This window comes from Protopterus annectens, chromosome 3.part1, assembly GCF_019279795.1.
Source record: "Protopterus annectens isolate FY-2018-M chromosome 3.part1, PAN1.0, whole genome shotgun sequence".
NCBI lineage: Eukaryota > Metazoa > Chordata > Ceratodontiformes > Protopteridae > Protopterus > Protopterus annectens.
Genome location: NC_056732.1, coordinates 1,466,934,122 through 1,466,951,729, shown reverse-complemented (window position 1 = coordinate 1,466,951,729; position 17,608 = coordinate 1,466,934,122). Strand labels below are relative to the sequence as shown.

The following is a 17,608-nucleotide window of genomic DNA, read 5'->3' as shown; positions in this document are numbered from 1 at the left end:
TCACTTTTGAAGTGACACCTCAACTTCATGTGCAAAAATGGAGAAAAAAGGGGTTGAGGATGGATGGATGGATGGATTGCACCAGTTAAATCCAGTTATATTTGTTTACCGTATGTATCTGACTAATGGTTCAAAATACAAAGCAGATACTAATGATGAAGGTGGACATCCCTGACTAGTTCCCTTCATAAGACTTAATGCTTTAAACAGCTCACATCACAATTCACCTGAGAATGAGCTTCTCTCTAGGTATTTAATATTAATGCCATCCTTATCTGTGCAACACCAAACATCTAAAATATGTCTTGATAAATTCCTAACTCACTCTGTCAAATAATTTTTAGATGTCCACCTCTATTAACAGCAGTATATTATTACTATTGTCCAGCGCATCCTTTCGGCTCATGAGAGTTGAAATGTCAAATGTTTGTCTGTCTTCTGTAAACTCACATTGATTCAGATCTTATTGTCTTGGTATTATCTTTGCCATTCTTTTTGACAAAATCATCACAAAAACTCTGTAATCATTATTCAGATTTGAAATGGATACTTATGACCCAGGATCAAGATGATCCTACCCTTTCTTTGGTAAAATTACCACTGTTGCTTCCAAGTTAAATGCACAGCTCCACAGATTGTTAAAATTACTTGACACACTTTTATAATCTCATATTCTTTCTTTTTTTCAATACTTCTATTGGAATTCCATCACTTCCAGGAGTCTTTCCTACACGTCTGGTTTCTTATTACTTATTTAATTTGTTTCCTTTATTGGGACATTTGTAAATTAAAGATAAAAAATGGGGTCACAATAAAAGCAAATGAGATATGGCATCATTACCACAATAGGTATGTAGATGACTTTAAAAAGTAAAGGATTTACAGCAGTGTAAAAGAATAAATGGAACATAACAGAATGAAGAGCACGTAAAAGAAGCTAGAATATCTGTCTGTCAGCAATATCTATCTCTCTACTTTTTAAACTGTTTCAGATATGTTGCCATTTCTTGTGTTTTTCTCTCAACCTGTCCATCTTGTCTATATAAAGCACTTTAACCATTTGCCATTATATTCATTATTCTAACTGTGCCCATTTCTACTCTACTGTTTTCATTATGTCTGATTTTAGTTATAATCCTTTCATCTTTTTTGTTGCCTGAAATGTTGAGGCAGTAATTTGGTTGTTCTGCAGTTAGTGTCACAAAATAGTTGTTTTAAATCATTGTGTTCAAACATATTTCTGTGTACTTTTGGAGACATTCTAGCTTCTTTTACATGCTCTTCATCCTGTTATGTTCCATTTATTCTTTTACACTGCTGTAAATCCTTTACTTTTTAACTCATTCCGTCCAGTAGAGCTCTTTTGAGTGTGTACCTTTAACTCCTAGTGGGTGTGGCTTCAGCCTTTAAAAAATGACATTATCATCTTACAGTTCTAACAAATACTTATTGACAGAGGTCATATATCAATACAATTGTGTTTGCAATCATATATGCTTCAAGATAAAATATTCTGATACGTTGTATGTAGCATGGGTTTGGAATTATTAATGCAAATATGAACAAGAAATACTTGACGCCTAGAGCAGCAGTAGGAGGTAACTACAGAAATGCCTGTAGACGTCACTCAGCTGTAATGCCATCTACATACCAATTGTGGTAATGATTCCATGTCTCATTTGCTTTTATTGTGACCCCATTTTTAATCTTTAATTTACAATTGTCCCAATGTCTGCAAACTCCTTACTTCTTAGATTGAATTCTAGTAACATTTCAGTTAAAGTTTGATCTACTCACTGATTAAATAGCTTCTTTTTTGGAAGTAATATTGTAAAATGCCATTGATTGTCACAGTAATCTTTTATTTGCTTACAAACCTTAATTTGTATAGGTGCATGGTCTGGCACCATGTGTTCTCATGATTCACACCATGTTAAAGTATTCTTTTAATATCTTCAAACAAACACAAATTCCAAGTAGTCCACAGCAGATAGGTAAAAACAAATTGAAATTAATGACAAAATAAAATGTAGATAAGCGCTTTCTCGGTAAGCTTCATCAGATCTAACATACAACTCAGAATTCATCAGTTAAGAACAGTAAGCAACCAATCAGTTCAAAGTGCATCTGAACACATTAAATGCCATAGTAACAATATAATACAACATTAAAGGAGAAATGAAAAAATAAAAACTCTAACATATACAAATATAAAACTTCGTATATAAAGCTTCATATCTAAACGATCATTACTATTTACAGGTTTCTGGAGTAGCTATGGGCACTTCATGTGCCAATAGCTACGCCAACCTGGTTATGGTGGCCTGAGAAGAGGAGATCATGGATAAGTTAGATTTAGATAGACAGCATGCTTTATTCTACCGTTGTTTTATAGATGACCTCTTCCTGTACTGGGGGGCACCACTACTGAATTAGAACAATATGTTCTTGATTTGAACTCGAGCACCACCTTCTTCAAGTTTTCATACAAGTTCTCTCATACATCAATTGAATTTTTGGATATTAAATGGAAAATGAGTGAAGGCAATATTATTCATAGTGAATTGTATAGGAAAGATTGTTACAGACCTACATACATACATCGTACGAGCATGCACCCACGGCACATTTTTAAAAATACATTGAAAGGCCAGAGTCTGCGAACACATCATCTACATGATAGAAATGAAGATTTTGAAAGAGGACTTTTGAGGATGAAGACTGATTTTATTTCCAGAGGCTATAATGAGAGAGAGATTGAAAACTCCCATGAAAATGTTAGGTACTGTAGAAACACGAGTGGGAGGCCATATTTTTCATCACATGAAAAGAAATTATGATATGATAGTAAATAGGGGGAGGAATGGAGATGAAAGTACCATATTTTTGGTTTAACTTATTCCAGTGATGACAAGAAAATGAGGGATATTATTTATAAACATTGGTCAGTACTATGTACAGACCAACAAATACAGATACTTGTGGGCGCTAGACTGTCCTTTGGGTACAAGAACAAGAAATCATTAAAACAAAGGTTGTGCTATCCCAAAGCAACTATTCAACTAGATCGAGTGAGACTAGAATATGGAATGAGAAGATGCAATAGGTGCTCTTTTTGCTCCTGTATTGATGAATCTGGATTCTTTATACATCCTAGTAATGGTAAGAAGTTTTCCCACTTACCCCTAGCTGACTGATTTTCAAAGAATTTAGTATATTTGGCATTATGTAATGAATGCTGCTCATTTTATGTGGGCAAGACCAATAGGCGTCTGGGTGAGTGCATTCCTGATCCCTTCTGTTGTGCACGTAGGGTATGAATTATAGTGCATTAGCGAAACACATGATAAATAGTGGCATGGAACATACTTTTAGGTTTCAAGTATTGGAATTAGTTCATGAAAGTATTAGTAAGGGAGATCTCACAAATAGGACATATCAGGCAGAACTTAAATGGATCTTTATATTAAGAGCACATTGTGTTCCCGGGCTGAATGACAGTGTATCACTACAACCTGCCCTAAGAGCCAGACCTTTGAGAAAGAAATTAAATGTATTTGCTATTCTACTTAATCACACATATATGAATGGTTTTAGGACTATATCTGAATGTACTTTATTTTTAGATATGAAGCTTTATATACGAAGGTTTATATTTGTATATGTTAGCTTTTTTATTTTTTAATTTCTCTTTTAATGTTGTATTATATTGTTACGATGGCATTTAATGTGTTCAGATGCACTTTGAATTGATTGGTCACTTACTGTTTTTAACTGATGAATTCTGAGTTGTATGTTAGATCTGATGAAGCTTACCGGGAAAGCGCTTACCTACATTTTATTTCGTCATTAAATCCAGTTTGTTTTTACCTATTTGCTGTGGACTACTTGGAATTTGTGTTTGTTTGTCATGCCTGTGGATCAAAACATTTATATGAATCTTACCTCAGTCAGAGCCACAGCACAGCAATAGCAGATAGATGAAAATGTACACTAGACCCTAATAATGACTATACAACTATTTACTAAAATCTAGTATCCCCTCCTAAGTTGCTTGTCGTAATGCTAGTTTACTACATAGCACCCTGCCATCCTGCATAGTCAGGGGCAACTTGTGCACAGTCTTGTACCATGTGCTCTTGGGTGTTATTCAAGAAAATTGGAGGTGTGTTGCATGCCACTTTGGATAACTGGGATTCTTGTCTATGAATTGTTGTAGTTCACAGAGGCATAGTAGACGTAGTGTGGATTCTGCCTGCCCACATCACCACACTATGGCTTTGACTCCCAGGGTCAATCAGTAACAAATTTTATATGCACTCTGGGCAGAATTTTACCATCGTTGCAACTATAAGGTGCATCTAGATAGTTGCAGCCACTTAGGTTTATTTTAAGAATTTACTGACTATAAGAAAAGTCACTTTTTGGCAGCATCTGTTATGTGAAAGTGTTTAATGCTAAATATATAACCTAGCAGCTCAGCTTGAGTGGTAGACTGCAGTAACTTGTCAGTGTGTAAGCAGTCTTGCCCATGGATTATACTATAAATGTTGATGAAAATGAAGTTATGTCTTACCATAAAGTTCCATCTGTATTGTTGATCCTCATTCAGTCATTACGTATGGGTATCGGTTCCGAGCTCGGAACCAATCCAGCCATTTTCCAAGCTCGCGTCAGCTTCAAACTCTCGAGCTAAACTCTTACCCACAATCCCCCTCTCCCTCTTACCTCAGATTGAGTTTGCAAGTTAAAGAAGGTAGAGGCTACCTCTGGTCAAATAACCTAAGAGAATCGGATGGTGAGATCCACTAGAAACCACAGGAGGGGGAAGGAGGGAGGGTCGTAATGACTGAACGAGGATCAACAATGCAGATAGAACATTATGATAAGACATAACTTCTTTATCTGATATTGTTAATCCTCGTTCATTCCTTACGTATGGGACAGAGTCCCCAGCTACCTCTATTCCTGGGAGGCTCTCATGGAAGGACATTCCTGAGCACTATAGAAATGAAAGATGCTCTTCTCCTGGAGGCCAAAATCCAATTTGTAATGATTGATGAAGGTATGAGGCATAGCCCAAGTTGCAGCTGCACAGATGTCATGTAAAGAAGCTCTGGCATGGAAGGCAGCAGAAGTTGCCACCGACCTTGTAGAATGAGCTTTCATGGTAGTAGGCAACGGAATATTACATTGTGTGTAAATAAAGGTCACACAGTCCTTCAACCATCTAGCTAATGTGACCTTAGCAACAGCTGATCCTAATCTAGGTCCAGAAAAGGCCAAAAATAACTGGTCAGATTTACAAAGGGGTTTAGTCCTGTTTAGGTAAAAATGGATTTGCCTGTGTATATCAATGGTATGTAGGCAATACTCTCCTCTGTTTGAATGGTTAGGAAAGAAAACTGGCAATTTAGTGGCTTGATTAATGGACATTTCAGAGATCATTTTAGGCAGAAATGACGGATTAGTCCTCAGAGACACTCTATCTTTATGAAAAATCAAGTATGGACTCTTGATACATAAAGCTTGAAGTTCAGAAATACGTCTGGCAGAAGTAATAGCGACCAAAAACAAGGTTTTCCATGACAAATACTTGAGATCTCAAGAAGAGGCTGGTTCAAAGGTGCCATTGTCAAAGCTTGTAGAACTAGTGATAAATCCCATGGTTGAACAGGTTCTCTAAAAGGTGGCTTCAGATGATTCACACCTTTTATAAAGGTCTTCCACAATTTATGGGACATAAGAGAGGAATCTTGGACGCTCTCATGAAAATTAGAAATTGCAGCCAAATGAAGTCTAATGGTAGAGGCCGATAGACCCGATTGAAACAGGTCAGCCAGATAGTATAGTATTATCGACACTGGTGCTGAAAAGGGGTCTACTTGTTTATCTTTCAGCCAACAGGTAAATCTTTTCCACTTGCTCAGATAAGTAATTCTAGCGGAGAACTTATGAGAAGCAATGAGAATATCACGTACTGGTAAAGAAAGATCATTCTGCCTGGTAATCAAAGGAATTGGAGTAGCCAAGCTATTAGCTTCAGGCTGTTCAGGCTGGGATGAATCAGGTTCTGTGGGTGTGAGATCAACTCCGGGATTGGATGGAGGAAACATGGTTGATCTAGTAGGTGAGGCCAAAGGAATGGGAACCAAATCTGTCATGGCCAATATGATGCTATGAGGATTACCTTGCTCTTCAACCACCAGGCTTTCTTCAGAAACTGGGGAATGAGAGGAAATGGCAGAAAAGCGTAGTGAAGACCAGAGGGCCAATCGTGGACTAGAGCATCCCTGGGAGACTGTCCCAGAGTGGGAATCAGGGTGAAGTAGTCGCTGCATTTGTAGTTGGCCGGGGATGCAAAGAGGCCGCAGCAAGGATGACCCCAGTGGTGGAAGATCTCCGTTGCTATCAAGGGATTTAGGGACCACTCGTGGGGTTGCAGAATGCACCTGCTGAGTCTGTCTGCTATCACGTTGGAACTCCCGGGAATGTGCGTTGCTAGAAGAAAATGGTTGGTAGCCATCGCCCATTGCCATATCCTCATGGCCTCTTGACAAATGGGGTAAGATTTGGTTCCACCTTGCTTGTTGATGTACCAAACAACCACCATGTTATCTGATTGAATCGCAATTGTCCCAGACGGCAGCAGGGGATGAAATGCTTGCAACGCCAGAAGCACCACCCTCAGCTCTAGAACATTTATATGCAGATGGGCCTCCGGTTGGGACCAAGTGCCTTGGACTGTCAGTCCCTGACATAGCCCCCCCACCCCATCAGGGAGGCATCCGTGGTTACTGTGGCCTTGGGTTGCTGGAGGGAAAGGGGGCGAGACCATTGAGAGAGATTGTGTGACATCCACCAATTTAAATCCTGTTTGCACCTGTGAGTTATTTGAATCATGGCTGAAAGAGGATGCTGAAAAGGATACCATTGGGTGAGCAGTAGCCATTGTAGAAGCCTCATGTGAAACCTGGCCAGGGGAACAATGGTGATGGAGGCTGCCATGGAACCCAACAGCTGTAGGACTGAATGAGCCGTGTTTTTTCCTTTGAGAGGATTGGAATTAGTTGTTGTTTTATCCTTAAAATTCTGTGCTCTGGAATAGCAGCTCTGCAGTTTTTTGTGTCCAAGATAACCCTTATGAATTCCCTCGACTGAGATGGGGTGAGATTGGATTTCTTCCAGTTTATAGTTATGCCTAGCCTTTGAGCAGCAAGGAGAGAGTATGCCAGGGCTTTTTCCAGTAGATGTCTGGTGGGGGCGGAAATGAGCCAGTCGTCTAGGTAGAGAAACACCTGGAATCCTTGAAGTTGCAAATGAGCTGTGACAACTGCCATGCACTTTGTGAACACTCTGGGGGCTGTAGAGAGTCCGAACGGCAGTACTCTGAACTGGTAGTGACTGGCTCCCGCATGGAAGCGCAGAAATCTTCGTGATGGCCTGTCCACCTTTATGTGGTAGTACACAGCCTGAAGATCTATAGAGCACATCCAATCATCTTTTTCCAAAAGCGGGAGGATAGACTGTATAGTGACCATCCGGAATTTTTGTACTCTCACAAACTTGTTCAATACACTGAGATCCAAAATTGGTCTCCAGTCCCCGGTTTTCTTTGGCACCAAAATAGTCTTGAGTTGAATCCAGATCCTATCTGGTCTGGAGGGACTATTTGGATGACTCTTTTTCTTAACAGCTTTTCTATCTCTAGTGCTGCTTCTTCCCTTTGACTGGGTGGAATGTCGGGAAGATTTTTCGAAGGGACGGGACAAAGATCGAAGGGGATATGATAACCTCTGGTTATGATCCTTTGTACCCAAGAATCGGTGGTGATGGTTAGCCAGGCAGAAGGGTACAAGGAGAAATGTCCTCCAACCACCTCCAGAGGAAAGGAGTTGGGCTGCTCTTCAGGAGCACTGGTAGGATTGACCAGGGAAAGAATCCCTGGAACCCTGGTTACGCAGTCCCCCTCTGCCCCGAAAGGGGCATCTTCCCTGTGAGTTTCCCCCTCTGCTTCTGATGGAGAACTCGGCCTGTGTGTCACGGAAAGAACCCTGAGATTTCTTGAACCATATCTTCCCACTCATTTGGTTTCAGGAGAAAGCACGTTGAGGGGAAGAATAACGGACACCTATGGCAGAAAGGGTCTTGCCATCTTGTTCACATCTGGCCAGTGTGCTTTTAACTTTGGGCCCAAACAACGAGGAGGGCCCAATGTGGGCATTAAGAAAGGAATACTTAAAAAGTTTCGCGAAATTGCACAAGCGCATCTTGGCATGTCGTCTCAAGACCGCAGCTGTACCCGCCACTCTAGCTGCTCCTTCTGATGTATGAGATATCAGTCGCATAGAGGAGTTCGATATAGACTCAATGGTGGCCAGCTGAGAGGCCAGTTTGTCACAGACCTCATCAGACACTGCACCAGCCAAGGTTTCAGAGAGCTCAGAAACCAGATCCCTTTGAAGCCTGGTAAAATGTGCCATATAATTCAAGGACCTGATAGCAAAGGTTGCTGAAGCAAAAGTGTGCTTCCCTATTCTGTCCAGGGCCCGGGACTCTCTGTTAGGTGGATGGACAGTCTGGCTTTCTTCTTCTGCCAGATCCTTTTTTGTTGCGGCTGGCACCACCAAAGCATCTACAGGAAGACCTTTGGACCAATGGGGATCTGAAGCAGGAGGGGACAAGATCTTATCTGGCCTCCGGGGAATAGCTTCAACAGTATCAGGGGCTTTCCAAGCATGCTGCATGATGAAATTGACAAGTTCATCAGCAGGTGGAGTAACCCAGGAGGTAGGGGGCTAGATGCAAAAAGCCTGCAGGAACACAGATTCTCAGGGGTCAGATTAGAGGGCTGCCAGTCACCTCTCAGTTTCAGGATTTCAAGGATATCACCAAATGATACCTCAGAGGGTGTCCAAGGGGATCCTTCCCCCTCATCGAAATCTATGTCTTCAGTGAGAGACTCCTCTGTGGAGTCCATGTGCTTCCTCTTACACAAACTTTTCCGGTGGACCTCCTCAGTGGGAGAAGCTGGGGAAGACAATGGAAAAGGGGATTCCTGGGGCAATATGTCCTGAGGCCCCTGCACCCGGTGTCTGCTATGTTCAACTTGTGAAACCAGTGTACCAGAGGCGGTCAGAGGTATAGGCAGTCCGGTATTGCCAGCAGCAGCAAAAGCCTTCTCTATCAGTTGGAAGGCTGGTCCACCCAGAGGGCAGTGTATGTCAAGGACAGGTGGCACTCCTCCCCTATATGGCTCAGCCTGCTGACTCGGAGTCCCTGGATGGCTGTGGAGCAGCAAGCTATGTGTATCACAGCTGACATCCTGGGTTGTAGCAAAACTTTCCTGCCATGAAGGCAACTGCGGTTCCTTAGTGAGATCCATAAAGGGAACCACAGAAGGGGAAGACTGTACTATATCCATGGACTTCAAAGTCAATGAAGGAGGAGAATAAGAAGGTGTCTTTGGAGATGGGTGATCACCTCCCAAGGAAGGATAGTTCCTGGAGGGGTGGAATACCTCTGGCCAAGAATGCCTGGTCCATAAAATGCAACACATCATGTTCAGAAAGACTTCTAGTGGACCTCACAGAGACAGAGGGAGAAACAGGCCTGTCCACAAAAGAGGCAGACTTGGTGCCCATCTCATCTAACTGCACCAAGGGCAATGGTGCCGAGAAAGACTGAACTACTGTAGTCTGCACCGAAGAAGTCATCAGTGCCGATGTCATTGTCTGCACCAACACAGGGATCGGTAACGAAGTAGTTGTCGGTGCCGACAAAACTGGAGTCAGTAATAAATGCCTCAGTTCTGAGGAAGATCTCGGAGCCGACGTGGTCAAGGTCTGTGCCGACTGAACAGTCACTGCCGATACAGTGGTGAAGGTCTGAACCTGAGGAGCCCCTCGGTGCTGATATGTAGAAGGCTGCAGAAGAGGACAGAGCCAAAATCACTAATGGAGCCGAAGGCTTCGGTGCCGAAGGTCTGGGCACCGAAAGCACTGGGGCTGAGTGGGAGAGCTCTGGAGCTGAAATTTTAGCCTTTTTAGATTTTGGTTGTTGAGAGTCCCCAGCCGGGGATGAAGGCAAGGATTTAGCCTTAGCAGAAACATGCATTTTCTTATGGGCTTTAGGAGGGGTTGAGACCTCTGACCAAGAAATAGCCTCTGAAAAGGGAGATTTTAAAAGTCCCTTCAGTAACAGTTTATTTTTCTTTTCTAACAAAGTTCTGTAGAAAAGTTATCACATATAGTACAAGGTGGTTCAACAGACAAATGGGAAGCTCCCAAACAATAATCACATAAAGAGTGTGCATCAGAAGTAGGCAGTTTGTGTCCACAATCAGAACACTGCTTAAATCCCAGACTGCCCTTTTTATCTGCAATATTAACAAAAGGAAAAATACCAACAATGGTACAAAAGAGTACCCGAAGGTATGAAAAAGAAAGGAAAGGGATTACCAACGATGGTAAGGAGAAATTACCTCGTGGTAACAAGAGTAAGTAAAGGACAGAGAAGAAAACCTGAAATTATGAACGCTAGATGTGATAGGGCAAGAGATAATAAAATATTAACTTTTCTGACAGAAAAGTAATTTGTAAAGCAATTAAACAACAATTGACTGTACTTAGCTCAAGAGAAGTAGCTTGACACGACCGGATGGCAATGCGGCAAATGAAATCTGAGGTAACAGGGAGAGGGGAATTGTGGGTAAGAGTTTAGCTCGAGAGTTTAAAGCTGACGCGAGCTTGGAAAATGGCCGACTCAGTTCCGAGCTCGGAATCGATACCCATACGTAAGGAATGAATGAGGATTAATAATATCAGATCTATAATTATAATCATCATATTTGTAGGAGGTGAAAATGTTACCCATATTAGATGGATCACTGCAACTGTATTATGTGGAGAAATGAGCCAGAGTTAATGAAACTCAGTTGAGAAATAAATAAGAAGAGAAGAAGGGAATTACAGGCATTTCATGGCCAGTGCACCCATACCTCTCAACTGTACAGATTTTCGCAAAATGTCCAGATTTTTGCCTATATTTGTGGTCTGTTTCTCATAAAATTATGCTTTTCTGGCAAATCATTGGCAATTCATTGAGGATTGACTTCAGAAAATAATGAGCGATGTTTGAGTTTCAGACTTCATACCCTTCAGAGAAATGCATGCTAATGCAAAATGTGTTATTCTATCAACTTTCTAAGTCACTAAGAGCAATATTTAAAAAGTGATCCTATTTTTGGGCCATTGTCCCCACAACATTTTTTACTTTGTCCAGATTTCTTGCTCTAAGAGGTTGACAGGTATAAGTTCACCTTAGTACAATGCTGCCAATGCAAGGTTTATTTGAGTGAGATCAATGGCGTTACTTGTTCAGGACAGTGATATGTTGGTAAGAGTTCTACCTCACACCTCTCTCTCTCTCTCTCTCTCTCTCTCTGGGTTTGGTTGAAAATGGTCCTAGAAGGAAAAGTTCACTTATCCAATTCATTACATAAATGAAACTATGTTATTATTTGATTACATAATGAAAAAGTCATCACTGAACACATTGTATTTTATGAAATAATTTGTTCAAGTACTGTTTTACATTTAATAACAAAGGTATAAATGGAAATCCTGTCATAAAAAATATTTTGTTCAAATCATTCAACATGAAAATTACCATGAGACAGTCATCTGGACACTGATAAAAATATTGCTCTCCATTCATTCTGTATCAAGTAATGGCTCATTTGCTGTTTAGTACCTTTTTTGAATCTTCTTCTTTTGGCTTTTCCCAGTTAGGGGTCGCCACAGAGGATCACCTGTTTGCTCATGATTGGCAGTGCAGTTTTACAGTTGAGTTGCCAGCCTGACACCCAACCTTCCACTGAAGGCATACACATGCACACACTCACACCTAGGGTCAATTTAAAGTATCCAATCCACCTACAGCATGTCTTTGGGATGTGGGAGGAAACCCACGCAACCACAGGGAAAACATGCAGACTCCGCACAGAAGGCACCCCAGCCGAGGATCAAACCAGAGAACCTCTTGCTGTGAAGTGGCAACGCTAACTGCTGCACCACCGTGGCTGCCCTAGTACCTTGTTTGAATATAGTACTGAATTCTCTGAACTTTTCAAGTTATACTCTCATGTAGCTGGAATATAAACATTTCTTGATTTAGAATTATCATAGGTAGCATCCAGAACAAGTTTTATTTAGAATTAATTTTTTGATAAAAAAGGCAGTCTTTTTCATTATATATTGAGGATACTCTTAAGTTTTGTAGTACATAAAAGTGGTTACTTGTTAAAGGTGCAAATCATTAACATATTTCATTGTTTTCAGCTCATTCCACATGTGTCTATGATGGCTTGAAAATCTACTCGGGAACAGCAATTTCTGGAAAACCTGTTGCCACACTTTGTGGTACACAACTTCCTGGACCTGTGAGTACTTATGGATCCATGCTGCTCCATTTCTATACTGATTCATCAAAGGCATACAGTGGTTATATTGCACAATATACATTAGCTGGTAAGTGATTTGTTAACTTCACATAATTTACTTCTTGGAAAGAACAGTACATTTGTTTTACTCATTTTTTTTAATTTATAGGTTATCATTTGCTAGCAAGAAGAAAGAACTAGGTATTTATTTGTACTCTGTGTGACCAGATTGGTGCAGTTATTATAAGTGACCATTTGAAATTGTCTCCCTATTGAACTATCAGCACTCACAATGCTGAGTCCCAACAAGCTAAAAAAACTGAAAATGCAGGAGAAGAATGAATACTGAACACCTCTTCTGTCCTTTAAACTTGCTGTTTGCAGGAGGCATGCCCCTCACACACACACACACACACACACACACACACACACACACACACACACACACACACACACCCTCAGTGTGGGTGGTGTAATGCCCACCACTACTACCAATATGTGTGGGACATCAATATGTGTCATCCCCATGCTGGGCCAGTAATCACGGAGCCTGAATCCTCACCACTGGCACTGGAGAGGGACATGCACTTGGAATATAAACAGATACACTTCCAGATACATTTCCAGATGCAGACCTCCATGCATCAAGTACAGTTTCCCTTAAGAGCACACATGGAACACACTCAGCTCTGGGTCTAGATGTCTCTATATGTGTCTCCCCCCAGATCTCCAATTAGACTGTCTACTGGTACAGCTGTAAAGTTAGATCCTCAGCCGAGTGTCTTAGCCAAGTCCTCCAGTACCCTCTCTGTGAGCCCAGTGCTTCATATCCCTGCCCCAAGTAGGTGATGCACACACTCTTTAAAATATAATTTTCACACACACACACACACACATACACACACACACACACACACACACACACACACACACACACACACACACACACACCTGGGAAAGGCTGGCACAGACTACCCACTCTACCAGCTTTGCCCAGACTATAAGGTAGATTCACTGCAACAAGTCAGTTATTATAAGGTTCCTACAAAGGGTATCTAATTATACTGTGTAATATTAATACTAATACAAATGATAGTTCTCCAAGATGACTAGACCTTCTGGAGTGGCCCACACAGTGTCACCAAATAAATGTAAGCTCTCTCAAAGGTTAAATACTTTCTACAAGGACTAGCCATGATAAAAGTGTAAATATATTAAATAATAAATAATGAAAGAACATGAAAATACTGAACATATATTTAAAGTAAACCACAGAGTGCAAATAACAGAAGATATTAAAATTAACATGGATGGACAGACTCATACAAATAAAGAAAAACATTCTCTAAACTAAGCTTCATTTTATTCCTTACTAAAGCTGAAAGAATTACTGTTCCCCAGTTAAGTTACTTACTACCAGAAGGCAAGATGCTGTGAGTGAGGGTCTTTCTAGTCAGGCTTCCCAAACAGAATACTCTATATTCTGAGATTTATCTCTAATATCTAAAATATAATTTCCAAGAGGGTTGGCAGAATGACCTCATCTGGTCACCTGGCTCTAGGTTCTCACAGTATTCCAGTTGTACCTGAGACAGGAATTTAGCAGAGACGGCCATTATATAGACCTAAATGTTTATGGCTGTGCCCAGGGCCTCCCCTCTTTTCACTGAGCTCATTAACAAAGGCTCTTTGCCAGATCTATCGTCTCTGGTCATATTCAGCACTGTGGGGTGCCATTCTAATGGTTTAACAGCTTATTGTTCCTTTATTTTTCTTAAAGTAAGCTAGCTGGTACATTTAATTCAGTTGCAAAAATACATGTACATTTCTTTCATTTCAGCAAGGTGTACTGTTGATATATTCAGTTTCATATACAAATGACATACATTTCTAATACGTTTGTAACACAAGCACCTAGTATAATTCAAGTTTGATATTCAAAGGACATATCATTCTTTACAAACCTCCAGCTGGCTATGTTGGCACTTGCTCATATCGTCACAGGAGGCAAGCCCTCACAACCCCAAACTCACATATAACAACTCCAAGGTTGTCATACTTTACAGAAAAAGGAAAATTCTAATAAATGGCAATGCTGGACTTAGTATATTATATCTGGATTTCTGAATAGTCATTCTGCACATTATTAGACTCATTCTGAGTCTTGCTATTTCAAATGGTTACCTTTTTAAACAGCTCCCTTGTAAACATAAGAAATTCAATATTTATTGTAGCTTAATAAAGTTTCCCTCTATCTCATAATTTGTAAGATGATCCTCTCTGTCTCTTTTGTGATCACTTTATGTTTTACATACATTTGAAACAATGGAACATGTTATGTTTTCATGACTATTTGCATCTGCTTTTGTAGATCAATTTTCTATTGATATTGAAACACCAGCCAAAGTAGTTAAAACAAGAATATTGAATAATAGTTGCTTAAGTCAGTATTGAAAAGTAATAATGTCATATTAAGCAATGTAATATTATATATCTATCTATATATATATATCTATCTATATATATATATATATCTATATATATATATATATATATATATATATATATATATATATATATATCTTATATGCATGGGTGCATATATACATACATATCTATATGTGTGTGTGTGTGTGTGTGTGTGTGTGTGTGTGTGTGTGTGTGTGTGTGTGTGTGTGTGTGTGTGTGTGTGTGTGTTTGTACACTAGACAGATAAATAAGATTAGATACGATAACATAGATAAACAGATAGATAGATAGATAGATAGATAGATAGATAGATATGCCTTAGTATTTGATGGCTTTAGCTAAAATCAACCTCTGCATTGTCGACACACTTTGATAAACAATTGTGCAAGAATGGATGATCACTGAGATTAGGGAATATGCCCTTTCACTGGGGATTGTTCAGTCTCAGAGTTGGAATAAATAAGTAGAAAAGGCTATAAGAGATACAGTATGGCTTGCCCCCCGGAAAAAATCACTGTTTCTCCTTCTTGCCTATTCTGAGCAATAGTCTCAGAGAATGTGTAGTAATTTGTTAATGTTTGCTTGCTGATATATATGCCAACATTAGCGGAACAGCCATTTGACAGTTGCTAATATATATATATATATATATATATATATATATATATATATATATATACACATAAACAACTCAGGAAAACTGTCCACAGTCTTTGAGACTAAACTTCACTCTATAGCAAATAAAATACCTTGGAAGCTGGCACAATAAGGAGACTGAGACCAATAGTCCAAATTAGAAAATCCTTTCTTCATTAAACACTGCTTTGATACAAACAATCCACAAGATAAAATCCAAAACAGTCTGAAAAATATCAAAATACTAAGCGCTTTTGTTCGTTAAGATGGTGTTAACGAGTCAGACTTCATCAGAATAATGGTGGAATGAAAAAAGAACTAGTGGGAAAAAATGTTACATTCGGGGGGGGGGTGTCCTCCCTATCTAATCCAGTGAAGGATGCTTCTAACATTAATATTCCCATTTAGTCTAGGGGGGGGGCGTGTCTGCCTGTAAGTTAACTTGCCATCTCAATTCTTTAACTTCCAGAAGGGGATTGCAGTCACCAAAAGGCAAAGAAACATGGTCAAGAACCACAAAATAGAACGTAATGCACTGTGCATTATTAAAAGCATGTTTAGCTAAAGCATTCTTCATGTCTCACTTTCTAAGTGCTTGTCTGTGTTCTTTAATAAAATCATTTAATTTTTTTTTTGGTTTTGCCCACACAATACTCTTTGCAACAGTCAGACACTGCAAGGTAGACTATATTCATGAAGTTACAATTAAAAGCTTCTTGAAACTGAATCTCTAGTTTGGGATTTTGTAAACTGAAAACATCCCCTTGAGCAATGAAAGGGCAGCATACATACTTGCCACAGCAGAACATACTCAAACCCTGAGAAGGGAGACTGGTAATTGAGGGTATTCTTTTCAAAAGCTGACTTCAGGGACACAGTTTTTCTATAGCAAAAGCTAGGACTGGGACCCAAGATTCTTTCCAAATCTGGGCTACTGTTAATAATTCCCCAGTTCCTGGACAATATCTCTCTAATAGTCCCTTCATCAAGAGAAATGGGAAGAGGGAATCTGAAGCGGTCGTTCAAGGAACCTCTGGGTTTAGGACTGAAACCAGATTTAAGGATGGGAGGATAGTTGTTATGCCTGTGAACAGTAATATCAGTGAGGATGGCATTAACCAATTTTTCTGTGTAATATTTTTCTAAAAAATAACCATTTAAGAAATTGACTTTCTTTAAGGAAAATATCATCCTCACTCACAATCCTGCTAAGTCGCACAAACTGCCCGTTAACTATATTCCTCTTCATAAAAGGGGGATGCTGGCTAGAGAAGTCTAAGTAGTTGTTCCAAAAGGCACTCTTTTTGTGAATGTTGGAAGAAAACTTAAAAGAAACAGGATCACTGGCCAAACTAACATCAAGGAAATTAACTTCATTCCCTTTACCTGATATGGTAAAATCTAAGAGACTAATACTCTGGCTAACCTGTCAAGAAAATTATCCAGCTCAAATTCATAACCTTCACAAATGAAAAAAATGTCATCAATGTAACATTTGTATACACTGACACACTAAAAACCTTCAATATTGCATAGGGTGTCTGCTTCCCAAGAGCTTAGCACTATTAGCATAAGTGGGTGGGCATTTAAAGATTTCGTTTAAAAACTCCCAGGAGTCTTTAAGGTAGAACTGTGATTTCTGAACCAAAGGGTTCAGAAAAAAGTCTAAGAGAGATGAAATAGATTCTGTCTTAGTTTTTCTAGATACTACAATATGCTTGGGGAGGGGGTCTGTCTGGTCTTTGTGAGTCTTTGGGATCCCAAATATTCTGCCTACCTGTGGAAATTTCACTTCCATAAACTCCCTTTCTTCCTCTGAGATTAAACCTTCTCAATACAGTCTGTTAAGAGTATTGTCAATGGAAAGAAAGCTCTGGGAAATGTCTTCAGGCGAAACTACTTTATATTTAACTTTGTTGGAAAGGATAGCTTCCATTTTATTATTATAACTGCTAGTATACGTAATCACTATGCCAGCCCCTTTGTCAGCTTTCATAATCCTAATATCAGAATCTCATATTAAATTAACGCTTTCTTTTCTTCTTTTGTCAGGTTAAACCA

General features: G+C 39.7%; 1 protein-coding gene across 1 annotated transcript in view; it reads left to right on the top strand.

Annotated features, from left to right (window-relative positions):
- The window catches only part of LOC122797794 (cubilin-like), a 2,156,354-nt gene that overhangs the window by 1,603,581 nt on the left and 535,165 nt on the right, over positions 1-17,608 (top strand). Inside the window, 1 exon segment of the mRNA XM_044066315.1 lies at positions 12,342-12,530. Within this exon segment, the coding sequence (XP_043922250.1) occupies positions 12,342-12,530 (189 nt within the window).